The following is a 14,025-nucleotide window of genomic DNA, read 5'->3' as shown; positions in this document are numbered from 1 at the left end:
TCTCTATTATGTTTTACCATGCAGTTAATGCAATAATTAATCTCTAATAAGCTTGATGAAAGATAGATCTAAAAGTAGATAACGCGCTGTAATGTCTCATTGATGTTCCTATATGGCCCGTATGGTCTCATAGATCTTAGCCCTAATAATATTTCTCAATAGGAAAGTACAGCCTGTGTGTCTGTGCTTGAGATTATAACTTTATTTAACAGTGTATATATAGGCCTATATGTCTATGTAGGCTATATCTCTTCCTATGACATTATCATTGCAGTATATTTTGGGATATTGTTTGACTGTAAGTTGAATCATAAATTGTTGTGTATTTTTTCACAAGAGTTAGAGTTGCTGGATAACTACAGGAGTCTACTTGATTAAATTTATAAACAGTGGGAATTAATGTTTTTCATTATAGGAATACTGTACTTCACTCTCTCCACTCCCCCTGCTGGGAAATGTCGGTAACTGCATTAATATACATTAAAGATATTTAAATTCCTTCTAAACTTTGTTAAACCTTTTGTAATACAAACCAGCAACTGTGGGAAGAAGAAGTAGGCTACTACTTAGATATTTTACTTGAATACAAATAGGCATACATTCATTTAAAAATACTCAATTACAAGTAAAAGTTCTGTATCAAAAGCATACTACCGGTAAGTAGGTAGCAAGTATAGGCTAGCAGCGAAATATAGCCTACTTAAAGGTGTAATATGTAATACTGACAACTAGTGTTTAAAATACGTTACTGCAGTACAAATTCAAAATACTGGAGAGAGTCGTTTCCCCCGCCCCCTCCTCCCCAGACTCGAAGTTCACAGAGGTTGCCAGGCAGCATTCACAACAATGTTGCTAGACGCCATGGATGTATTAAGAGAACTGGATACAGTGTTCGGCGGGAAGCCCCGTACGTTCCAATGAGAGTGCTCAAAAGCGCATAAAGCAAACATGGAGCTCGGATCTTCCGCATTGTTGGCCCATGACGTCACGATGGACACACGCACTAGCAACAATTTGTTTGTGTTGTCTAAGCAACCGGTAGCAACATGCTCGTTCATGAGCTTCTCTCTCGTGTTTCTTTCAAGTAACAAACTCATGAACTTGCCGTTTTCATTGTCTAAAATATTCACTAACGTTAAACACTGGTTTTCGTTGTTCCCGATCGTTTACATGCTTAGCTAAATAAACGATAGATGTATTTGGCTAGACAACCAAGGAGATTTAATAATTATGTCGTGCTACTAGCTAGCTACTAATTAGCGCTAGCAGTTAACCTGCAGTTTCGTGAACAAAGCTCATCCATGGCTTCATCCTTCATCCACGTTACAAGCTTTACAGCATGCGGCCCTCGGATGTATCATAAGAGAGAACCAAGGCGATGTAATCACTATGTCTGTAGTAACATTATGTAGGCATATAGCTAGCTATGTATAGATCTTAATACAGCCATGTTAGCTACCCCTGATGTTAGCAACTAGCTAGCTAGCCGATAGCCCCGCCAGTTTGGGAAACACTAATGACGTTACATCCACGTAACAGGCTTTACAGCATACATACATCCCTCGGATGTATCATAACTTCATAAGATAATACCATGGACATATTAATAGAACACATGGTGAGTTACAACCATTAGCTATATCCATTATTACAGCTAGCTACATGAGCTCGGTCATGTGAGCGGGCGGGCGCAGTCCCGTGGGTCTGCTCACGTCCATTATGCGCGTTCATCATGGCAAATTTAATAATTCTGGATTCGCTTCTAGTGAATGTTAAAAATGTTAAAGACGGTGTTGTTTTAAACAAGGACCCTTTCAGTGTTTGCGCTGGTAAGTTGATATACCCCGAAACAAATTATCCGCTGAAATATAGACGTTTCTTTCGCCATGCAAAGTCTATGTGAAAAGTCTTTCTGGGCCATGGGGTGCAGTACCACCGTTATCCGCTAAGCCCATGGGGGCTTTTAGACATGGCACTCTTCCTGGGGGCTTGCTAGACACTTGTCTCACATAGCCAGACATTACTTCACAGCACAGCGGAGTAGCTAACGTTAGATGGTGGCTATATTGGCAGTCATAAAAGCCCATGCTCACGCATAGCTCTGTACCCAACTGACAGACACACTTTTTCGGCTTAGAATTACGGTAGGAACCGCTAATAACACTACATTGCCGTCCTCTCCACCCGACTGAACACACTTTATTGGCTTAGAATTACGGCAACAATCGCTAAACACTCTTCAAACTCACGGTCCTCTCTTTCCGATTTACAGCCCCCCTTTTGGCTTAAAATAACTCACTGTTGTCGGCTACGGTCGCTGAACAGGCTACAGGTTGTAAACAGCTGTGGCCCGCTTGCCTGGTCCTCCGGTAACGTTAACTAGCAGTTAGCAGGGTTAGCATGGCTACGTTAGCCAGTACCAGTCAGGATGACTTTACTGGCTGTGTCTCAATTTGTTTTTGTGAGTAACCAACTCGGGTACTCTAGCTAGCTATATAATTCAATGTGAATACACAAATGTTGAAATGACATAAAATGCCCGTTCCTTGTAGCTGTGATAAATTAGCATGAAGCTAATGCTTAGCTACCTGTTCAAGAGGAAATTAGCCAACTCTGCGTCCTTTTGGGCTCTAAGCTGTCTCCACTATTAGAAACACACCGTTTTTTTTTTTAGGTCGGGTAGAATCTATCTCCGTTGATCCTGTTTGTTTGTTTGCTGCTTTCATGGCTGTACTAACGTTACAGCTGTAGTGCGCTGGGTTTGCGTTTTTGCAGGTATATCTGGCAACCCGGCCGGCCTGACTGTCAAACTGGGCAGTTGATAACAACACACAGGCCAAAACAGAAATTCCGTCACAGAACGGAAATTTCAAAAGGAGAAAATACTGGCATTAGCATTGTTGTCAGAAAAAAATGTATTACAAATTAGCATGTTTCCTTCATATCTGATGACACATTGGGGTAATTTTTTGGATTTATTACAGTAAATATATTACATATTGGACATTTAAAGCGTCAAAAGTAAAAGTAGGCCTAGTCATAATCGAAAAACAGGGGATGTGACTAATATATTTTGAATAGTCTACATTACAATGTTGATACTAATACATTAATAGCATTATACTGTTGCAGTTAGTGGAGGTAGAGCTATTTTCTGCTTTAAAACTGGATCTGGCCTCCTCCAAACGGTGGAGTGTTGAGCATCGGGGACCATGGTTGCCACCGATGTCTCAAATGATGTCACTTGAGTCCAGTCAGAGACAGTTTAGCTAGAATCTTTGGTCCAGTCTATAGTTGGGTCTGAAGACTACAAATTTGAAAACTAAAAAAACATTCTGGGCGTGTGGAGTTAGAAATAAGGGATTTTACTAGTAGCCCGCTGCTCATCTCTGCTGCAGGCTAAGCAAGCTGTGCTACATGAATGAGCCTAAATAATTGTTTTTGGACTTTTCTCTGCTTCTTTTGTGAAGTATTGGAAAGTTTTCATGGACAATTATTTAACTGTATACGTGCTGTTTAAAGGGGGAAATCTAGCTCTTTGGTGGAAACGTGACAAGGGGCCCCAAAGACACATAGGTTACTTTCTGTGAGGGGTCACAAGCCAAAAAGATGGTAAACTACTGGTTTCTTTAAAATGCATTATTTTTATAAGGTTATGTTTTAACTACAACCTTAAACTGAAAAGTTTACAGTAGGCTAACTACAGCTGTCAGTGGCGTAAACAGTAATAAAGTGTAATGAGAGTATAGCAGCAAAAAGTAGCAAGTGCTTGTAGCCTACAGTGTTTGAGTAAAAGTAGGCCTACTTACTTTACACCACAGACATAGCCGATGCACATGTTGCGAATAGGCTATCTGTTGCCATTTACTTTCACTTTTTTTGTTTTTTAGCCAGTTGCACGTGTAGACGTATACACTGTGGAGAATGTAACCCTGACACTTGTCTTGTAGGCTACAGTCTACAGCCTGCATCGTGTCCTTATGAGATTGAGAGCCGCTTGACCTTCCGCTGAAACGCTCCCTCCGCGGGTTTCCACCGCGCATGTTTGTGCGTGCCTCGTGATGTAATACGGTTACACATTGATTTAAGTGTAAGTGCAGCAGCATGCTCGAAAAAGTAGCTATTTGCATATGGATTTTTTTTTTTTATATATAAAAAAAGAAATCAATCATCTGTTTTCATTCGGAGGTGAAGCCGATTTCAGCACCGGAGCTGTCCGAAACTGACTGATGCTGCGGCCGCGTGAACCGACGATGCTGAGCTGACTCTCTCTCTCTCTCTCTCTCTCTCTCTCTCTCTCTCTCTCTCTCTGTCTCTCTCTCCTCTTCTGTCCCTCCTCGCTCCTCTCTCCTCCACACGCACAAAACGCTCTGTCATGGCGTCTTCCAACAATGTTACCCCCACCAACTGTAGCTGGTGGCCCATCTCAGCCATGGACGAAGACGGCAAAATCACAGACGGGGAGCAGTGCGAAGAACCGACGGTAGAGCCCAAACCCTTCAGTAAAGACAGGCTCGTTTTGTACCACTGGACGCAGTCTTTCACCTCCCAAAAGGTAAAAAAAACTAAAAAACAGAGCAGAGCATAAAAATGGAGGTGGCTCCATGTCTCTTTGCATGATGCTACAGAGTGGAGCTCCCTGTGTTGGTTTGTTATGATCAAAACATGTTTTTTTTTGTGTGTGCATGTATATTCCTGCACATACCTCCGGAATATGAATATGATCCTGCAGCTGGGCAGATCTCCCGTTTGACACGTTAGAAAAGCGCTGCAGCATGGTGCTCATTTCCTCGACATATAGCAGGATTGATGGTCAATATTCTGTTTATTTACCACTGGGTAAATCACCCCTCACATCTCATCAGCTCCCACCTTTTTATTGAATTGTTGAAGCTTTTGTCTCCTTAAAGCTGCTAAATGTGGCTACAACCTATGTGCTGCTCTGACACATGACATCCTAAATAATTGATTCAAATGATGTGCAAAACAAACCAAAGGCCATCTTCCCCCTTCTGCAGCTAAATCATACCATATGTTGTTGTTTTAAGGGCTTCTTTAAGTCTACCTTTGGTTACCTTTGGCAGACAGTAACCTGTACCTTTCCTGTTAAATGAGCATGTGATTTCAAAACTCTGAAATCAGACGTGATTCATTCACAGTAATAACCAGTATAAGGCTACAACAAGGCGTTTTTACTCTTATGTATAATCCACAGGGCTTTCCTTCACAAACAGCATGCATATTAAAGGGGCACTCCACCATTATTACACACAGGTTCAATTTACTAGTCAAAGGTAGTACCGACTGCTCAGCCTGTGAAAACATATCATGTATAATGTCTTCTGTGGCTCTGGAGGAGCTTTGTCAAGTCTGCCTGTGAAATTCCATAATGACATGCTATTTAGTAAAATAAAACAGAATGTGAGAGGGTTTAAGTAGCCTATTTCTGAAATGTTAGTATGAAACCAACAGTACATAAATCCCCTTGAGTTTGGCGGCACAGGGGCTCAGTGCACTGCTGAGTACTGGGTTTGATCCCCCGGTCTGGGCCTTTCTGTGTGGAGTTTGCGGGTTCTCTCCGTGTTTGCGTGGGTTTCCTCTGGGTGCTTCGGTTTCCTCCCACCATAAAGACATGCATGCTTGCAACTCCTACCATCGGCCTTGACGACGGTCTTGGCTAGGGCTGGGCACCGATGCAATACTTTTTAGGCACCGACGGAATCGCCTCTAAAGTATCGAGTATCAAAAAATGCCTCGCCATTCAATACCCAATTGCAATACCTAAGGAGCAAATCTCATCAGCGTCAGGGAGCCAATCAGCACGCAGCATGCTTCTACCAAGATCTAATAATGTCTGTGATTGGCTGTCTAACGTTACACGTCGTGGAGGCGCTCAGGAAAAACTCAGAGACGGGCTCACGTAGTAGTTTAATTAAAATATTTGGAACGAGTGAATGAGTAACATTGTAATTTCTTTTTGTTAAAATTGATTTTATAAAATTGGTATAGAAAAAAAGTATCGTTTATGAACCGGTATCAAAGTCCCGATATTGGTATCGATTCCGTTATCAAACATTTTTGAACGATACCCAGCCCCAGTGTTGGCCACTGCTCCTAATTAAATAGGATGGTTTAAATGCAGAACATACACTCTTGTATGTGTAAAATGTACTAGGCAAATAAAGGCTATATTATCATTATATATTTTAGAAAATGGTGACGGTGATTGATTCACTAAACAAATAATTGCCAGATGAATTCATCTGGATTGGTTAAATATTCTTGTCATGAGAAGTGGCTCAATGCATGCACCATCACTCCATATTGCCCCAGAACAGCCATAGCTCAGTCTCTATGAACTGAAGCATGGTGCTACTGTATAATCCTCTCTAACCACCTTGAGTTGAGCATCAACTCATCGACTGAGATGACTGAGTCTCATGTTGGTACGTCACATTCAAGGCTCGATTGTTGGCTCCTAGCCACTTCAGTCTGAGCTGCTGATTGTCACTCAGCAGAGGGTAAACACCAGGCTACCTGTCATGATTATCGCCTTAATCCTGGAGCTGGAGTAGCTGAAGTAACTTCACAATCATGTGATCCTGTGCTGTCAATGCAAAGACTATTGGGCATGCACAGTAGTGGAAGAAGTATTCAGATCCTTGACTTAAGTAAAAGTAGTAATACCACACTGTAAAAATACTCTGTTACAGGTATAAGTCCTGCATTGAAAATGTTACTTAAAAGTATGTAAGTATCATCAGGAAAATGTACTCAACATTTACTCAATGCAGAACAATCCTCACATTTAAATGATCCAAACAGTTCTGGAAATCAACTAAGTATTTAATGGTCTAATCATTTCAGCTGGACTTGTAGGCTGTTATATTGTTGGCTAGTTTCATTTATAATAAACATCGTATTTTATAAACTACATGTGTTTTGTGTGCGGAAATCTTAATTAGTAAAGTAACTAGTAACTAAAGCTATCAGATGAATGTAGAGGAGTAAAAAGTAAAATATTTCTCACTGAAATGTAGCGGAGTAGAAGTAGAAAGTGGCATGAAAAGAAAAGAAGTACAAGTACCTCAACATTTGTACTTAATTACAGTACTTGAGTAAATGTACTAAGTTACATTTCACCACTGCGCATGCATTTCTTTTTAGAAAAAAAACATGGATATCAGTCAGTATCAGTCACATATCAGTGTGTTTACAATTGCATGTGCCATTTATTTTATTATTATTTAAAAAAAAATTTGGGGGGGGCTTTTCCGCCTTTATTTGATAGGACAGCTAGGTGAGAAAGGGGGAAGATGCAGGAAATCATCACAGGTTGGATTCGAACCCTGGACCTCCGCGTCGAGGCATAAACCTCTCAGTATATGTGCGCCTGCTCTACCCACTGAACCAACCCGGCCAGGATGGCATGTGCCATTTGTTGTTATGCAAGCTGACATGTGCTTCAAATAGCATTTTGGGGATGGATTTTATGAGATTAAAAAAAAAAATTTATTTTTTTTTTTTTATTATTTTTTGGGCATTTTTAAGCCTTTATTGACGGAAGAGCTGAAGAAATGAAAGGGGAGAGAGAGGGGGAATGATATGCACCCTAACCCTAACCCTAACCCTGCATCGAGGAGTCAACCTCTATATATATATATATATGGGCACCCACTCTACCAACTGAGCTATCCGGGAGCCCCACGCCACCAGAATTGAACCGAATATTTTGGGCCTTAATGTAACACAAATGCTCGCAACGTGATTGGTCAAAGTATCTCAGCAGCACCTTGAAAGATAGTGTTATATTTAGTCAATCTTGTGAGACTTGAAAACACTTTTCTTTTCTCTAAAAAGACAACCTACAGTTAACACTTTGGCAATGAAACACTCAGCAAGTGATGATGACAAAGGAGTCCAACAGAGCCACAGCCCTGTGAAGATAATATCGACATCAAATGTTCAGGGGGATTATTTACAAGTCTGTGCATGCCTCATCCATTTCCTGAAGAAAGTGGGAAGCTGAGCCATTGAATTTCTCCTGCACGCCACTTTCTTTATCCTCCTCTGTGTTTATAATGCTTCACAAATAACTGCCACTGTAACTGTGCATGATGCAGTATGTTCATCTACCTCTCATGAGTGATGTATTGTGAACACAGCAGATATGGTAAAGATAGAGACAGATGGAGCTTGATACCCTGGAGTAACAGCACATTTAGAGGGTAGCTTCACAGATCAATAGAGCACTGGAAACCTCGAAGCCTGCAGGTTAGAGATTTACACCTTCAATACACCTTCTGCGAGGCTGTAACACTCTGCTGTTTCCTGTGTCTGTAGAGGGCAGTGTGTCCGACGCCAGCAATTATCTGCTCAGTCATTTAAAAGTTAGCAGTAATATAATTATGCATTAACAACCAGCGGTGGAAGAAGTATTCAGATATTTACTGTAGGAAAATACAACAATGTAAAAATACTCTGTTGCAGGTAAAAGTCCTGCATTCAAAACACTACTCAAGGACAAGCACAGAAGAATTAGCAGTAAAAGTACTCATTCTGCAGAACATTGTAGTACACTATTGTAGGGTTATATGACGATATGAGGAAAATATCTAGTTGCGATTATTGAGATTGTGATATGATTCACGATATTAGAGGGAATGATCATTTATTTTTATCGTTATTCTAATTTTAATTGAAAAATATGAAAATAAAAGAAATTAATTGATTTTCTGTGAGGATCTGTACCAAACAAATATGTTTGCTGTTGTTAGTCTTTAGGATAGGATTTGTAGGCTGGGCTGTCTCTGCAGCACCACAATACTTCATTCAGAATGGTTTGACACAAATTTTGCCTTTAACAAATATTGCGCCCCCGTGATTTGGATATTGCACTAGTCCATATTGCGATTTCGCTAACATTGCGATTCATTGTGCAGTCCTACATTATTGTTAATCCCAATACAGCAATGTGTAAGCTGCACTTTACTGTTGAGGTGGAGCTTGTTTTAACTACTTTATACCAGGACAAAGAAAGTGCGCCGGCTTTGAAGCCAATTTGACATAGCAGCCAAACAGTGGAGATGGTGTTTTAAGCCCCCGACGTCTCCTACTAGGCAGCACTGCGACCGTTGACTTCAAGGCACCTAACCCTAACCTTAACCCTAACCCTAACCCTAACCCTAACCATTGCCTAATCCTAGTGTGAGACGTTGGGGGCTTAAAACACTGATAAACAGTGGAGTTACAACTTCCGGCCCATCACGTGATGCCCTCTGACCCAAAAAGACTTTTTCCCATAGACATCTGTGAATCAGTGGATACATTTTTTTTGAGTGTCACAACCCCCGCAAAATGACTCATTTCACTATCAGAATTTGATCCATTCTGTCTGATAACATTTGGAAAGTATAGAATAGTGGCACGATTAAATCATTTAATTCCCATTCAAGTTAGCAGAGCGCTAAACAGGAAGTAGCGGAGGTGGTCTCTAGTGTGCCTGCTCTGTGGGCCGCACAATGCATGTGCCTCCCTTCTTTAAAACTCTGCACCCTCATTCAAAAGTTTCTACTGCTCTCAAAGGTCACAATATACTTTACATCGGGGGAGTCGTGAGATAAGTAAGTAAGGTGGCAGGGGAAATTGTTCTGCTAAACAGATTTGTGTTTATTTCTCTCTTTCTCTAATCTTAGCTTTTTTGTGATTGTTTTTTTATTGGACACTTTTACCTCTTTGGGCCTCAAACTGTTATTTAAATGAAACCATGTGAGAGGAAGTAGAAACTCCTTTTGTGTTGCTTTTAATGTCGAGCAATGTGTCGTATTCTATAAGTTTATTTTTATAAGTTTATATGTTTTTATTAAGTAAAACCTAAATCTTTTAACTTGTAACCACAGCAGATTAATGTAGTGGAGTTAAAAGTACAATATTTCCCTCTGACCAGGCGGGTCTAGACCATTTCAAATGGAGGGGCCAGGATTTTAGGCGTACCAAATATATTAAGCATTAAGTGTATAGTGATAGGTTTGGTTCTACAATAGACTAACGATACACACATAACAAACACAAGAATACTCATTCAGTGTTAACCTACATGTTATTTATCACTGGCATCATTACTAAGGAGTGACTAATATTATATAACTAACTCTTGAAGCAGCAGTGACTGTGTTATTGTGGGCTTAAGCGAGGGACACCTCAGCAGTGCAAGACTGGGACCTGAAACACTTGACAGTTTTATATAGAAATCCTTGATTTAGTGTGTAACAAAGTCACGCTGATGGAGATGTAAAAAGCTTTTTGTTTACTTGTTTGACTTTGCAGCTGTATTCGTAGATTGGTTCCTGCTGTCCGATCGAGCGGCCCTGCTGTAATTACTGTGCTTATGTTACTGAATCATTACAGTATTATTACATTACGCCATGTCTGGCCGTGTTCGGCAAAAGCCCCATTTGGTCTTTCCTCCTAAGCGGCCAAATGTAGCACTTTATAGACCAAGTGTCATCTCCTTTCATTAATCTTATTCCCACTAACAACTCTCCATGGACCTTGGCTTATCCTTCATCCCAAGAGCAATGGATCCTGAAGGTTTTTGCTGAAATGTTAGCAAGCTGTTAAGCATCTCATTATTTTGCCAGACCAAGCAAACGATTAAGATACGCCAATTTATTCAACACAACACAAACATGATAACTTGATTATGTCATAAACTGATAGCTGAAGCTATTAACCACCCTGCTTAGCTTTGGTATTATTGCAATCGCTCTTTTCAGCTATACAGAAAAATGAGATTTGTTGTGCAATGATATTGTTTCAGAGAAAATGGATCATCAGTCTTCCTCTTATTTTTCTGTTTCACCATCTGGATTACGTCTTTAAAGCATCACCCTGTGCATAAATAAATATATTAAAAAAAGATGTGCGTTTAGAGCGTGCACAAACTTTTATTTGTCAGTTGTCAGTTTTATTTCTTCGGTTTGACGCCCCTGGAACAAAAAAACGGACGAAATGATTGCCTTTCATTTCTCACCAGCTGTGTGTGTGTGTGTTTGTGATTGCAGGTCCGTCTCGTCATCAATGAGAAGGGTCTGGTGTGCGAGGAGAGGGATGTGAGCATGCCGCTGCAGGAGCACAAGGAGCCCTGGTTCATGAGGCTGAACCTGGGTGAGGAGGTGCCCGTCTTCCTCCACGGCGACACCATCATCAGTGACTACAACCAGATTATAGATTACCTGGAGAAAAACTTTGTGGGAGGTATGGTGCAGTAACAATGTGGTTCATTCCTCTAATGATGCTGTTTCTTCTCTTCACGTTAAGCTTTGATTTAAAAAAACAACAACAAAAAAACATGACTCAAGCACAGAAGGAGTCTTGCTTTGGGTGCTCTGGAGCAACAAGTCATGGCAGGTCTGTCAAGCTTTGGTTTTTCTACATGCTGAAGGTGTGTGCATGGGGCTGTAGTAAGAGCAAAAGTTTGTCTTTTTTCATCTTTCCAAAACCAAACTGTTGTGTGAACCCACTATGCAGACAAAGGCAGGTTTAAACAGTTTATTAAAGGTGTGCTATGCAGTTTTGGCCATTTCTTCGCTGTTTTCTCACTTTTTGCTCGCAGGTTTCTCTATAGAGCTCACCCTACAGCTTCGGAATAGATATTTGGCGGCTTGTGTCTGACTCCTCTCTCGGTCAGTCTGCCGTTTCCTCTTTCTCTGTTCCTCCGACAATGCTTTCCTAGCTTTCTGCTTCTTTTTTGCCGGCTCAGCCATGACGATAGTGTGAAAAACTCCATCGCTACCTTGTTAGCCGGTTCTTGAATAGGCGTATGTGCGCAGTGCCATGAAGCGATTCGTTACATCGCGTGATATCAGGTCTCGCAATGTAACAAATTTCGAACTTCCTGATGCTGAGGGCGGCGGCTCGCCGGCCGAAAGTTGCAAGGGTGGTTTTTCTGCTCACAGGTGCTAGGGGGGAGCGAGACGATCACCATTCAACTTGAAAACAGTCATATAACCATTTCAATGACTCCAAAGCTGTTCAGTTAAGGTAAATTAAGCTAAAAAAAAAAACCTGCATAGTTCCCCTTTAAAAAAAAACCAGAAGGAGCAAAAGAGAACGGCAAAATGGGGATGAACGGGGAAGCTGGGCGTGGAAGCAGGTAAGCCGGCAGTCTGGGGCTGTGAGCGGGGATCTGAGTAAAACTGAGATATCCAGGACCGAGGGTCCAGGTGGAACTTGCTTGGCTTACTTGGCTTAAGAGGACAAAAGCAGGTAAACAGAAAGGCAAGGAGCAAAATACAAGTTTGCAGTACGCAAAAAGGTTAAAATAGGCCCTAATCTTTTGGTATCCCACAATTTAATTCTGGTTTTTGGGGTCACGATTCGATTCAAAATCGATTTCCCACCTTCTGGAGCTAGTCCGATACTTTATTATGACAAGTCAGTATGATATTAGACAATATTTAGGTTATTTTGTAAGGGAAAAAACGTTTAAAAAAACCCGATTTTTTTTGGAAGTTGCGAATCGATTCTGAATCTTGAATGACAGGAATTGCGATTCTTATATGAATCGATTTTTTCCAACACCCCATAGCGTTCAAACAACTCATGGATCTAAAAATGAAATGCCTCTGTCTGAAATCAAGGACCCATTTCAAAATTACAGGCCATGGGTTTAGTGGTGCATTTTGTGAAATGTACTTGCAATTGATTCATTTCCTACAAACCATTAGACACACATTTGATCTCGGGGTTTTCGGGGGCAGATGTCTGGTTTGCTCTGTTGCTTCCAAAGAATACAAGGCTGCGTTCTTCACCCAGTTCGCGAAGCTGGAGTAGCAAAGACAATTGGAAGCCATCACTTCAAGGCCATCTGTCGTCCTTGTACAGTGTGTGTACTGTGCTGTGAAACTCTGTAAGTGGTTGCAGCATTGTCTTTGCAGCAATGTCACCGATATGAACTCTTCTGATTAGATCCGATGAAATTGGAGGGATCTCTTGGGGGGAAACTTGTGGCAAACGACAGACAGCTACAAAACAGGAGAGAGAGAATTTAAATAAAGTAGGTAAAGATGTGTTAATATGTGCATTGTGCATTGTGAGACAGTGACTCAGATTCAGGCTTAACAGCCACTAATGTCATTTACTGTCTGTGCAGTTCAGATTCAGTTAAGATGCATACAACGTATCCGATTATCTCTGTGGGTGGCACGTCCTTTAGATCCGTCAGTTGAGATATTATGCTGTTATGTAATGTCCTGCGAGCCTCATACCAGTAAAGGCCTGAGGAATCCTGGCCAATAACTGGAGAACTCCCTTGTCTTAGGTTAGTTTGTGGTCACTGGTTGGGAGCAGTGGTGCTTGAAAGCTTTGCAGATGATGTGGTTCACTGCTTGGTCAGTAAAAAAAAGGCTAGAAGGCATTAGCTGCCCCTGGTGTTTAATGTCTTGTTCCCTTTCAGACAGCTCTTTCATTTTACCTGTTTGATAGTGTGCTGCATGCCGGTAACTGCATTCATTTCTTTTGGAACTTTTGGAGTTATTTTGAAATAGTCTTGCATTGCTAGACCTTCCTCCACAGCGCTGCGGAGGAAGGTCTGGCTAGTCCACACAGCACTCCGGGATGGTTTATTGGAATTTCTTTAAACCAATCACAATCGTCTTGGGCGGAGCTAAGCGCTGGATGGAGCCACAGTGCCTCTGCAAAATAGCCTCGGGAAGGAACTTGTTTTGGTGGAACATGTGTACGTTCAAAAGTTGTTTTAGTCGTGCGACAGAAAACTCAGATTGGACAGATAGTCTAGCTAGCTGTCTGGATTTACCCTGCAGAGATCTGAGGAGCAGTTAACCATAGTCCTCACAAATCCACCAGAGTTTAGAATTCCAACACAAAGAAAGCGGAAGGTGTGGGACATCAGGCTGAAGTGAGGGACATCCGGCGGAATTTCTGGCGGCACCAGAGCAATTCCGGAAGTGGAACATCGTCCATATAGACTGGTTTGAACTCCTACTGACATGTGCAGCTATAATG

General features: G+C 41.3%; 1 protein-coding gene across 4 annotated transcripts in view; it reads left to right on the top strand.

Moving 5' to 3' along the window:
* Positions 1-4,375: 4,375 nt before the first annotated feature.
* Positions 4,376-14,025, top strand: part of gdap1l1 (ganglioside induced differentiation associated protein 1-like 1) — a 23,695-nt gene continuing 14,045 nt past the window's right edge. For 3 of the 4 annotated variants that reach the window (XM_078254060.1, XM_078254062.1, XM_078254059.1), the window contains exons 1-2: positions 4,376-4,555; positions 11,064-11,256. In XM_078254060.1, coding sequence (XP_078110186.1) covers positions 4,376-4,555; positions 11,064-11,256 — 373 coding nt within the window. Of the gene's footprint in view, positions 4,557-11,055; positions 11,257-14,025 lie in introns of all 4 variants that reach the window. The other variant, XM_078254058.1, reaches the window with a different exon arrangement.

This window comes from Sander vitreus, chromosome 7 (genome assembly GCF_031162955.1).
Source record: "Sander vitreus isolate 19-12246 chromosome 7, sanVit1, whole genome shotgun sequence".
In the NCBI taxonomy this organism is placed as follows: Eukaryota; Metazoa; Chordata; class Actinopteri; order Perciformes; family Percidae; genus Sander; species Sander vitreus.
Note: the sequence above shows the minus strand (reverse complement) of the source record. Positions and strands in the feature narration are given on the sequence as shown.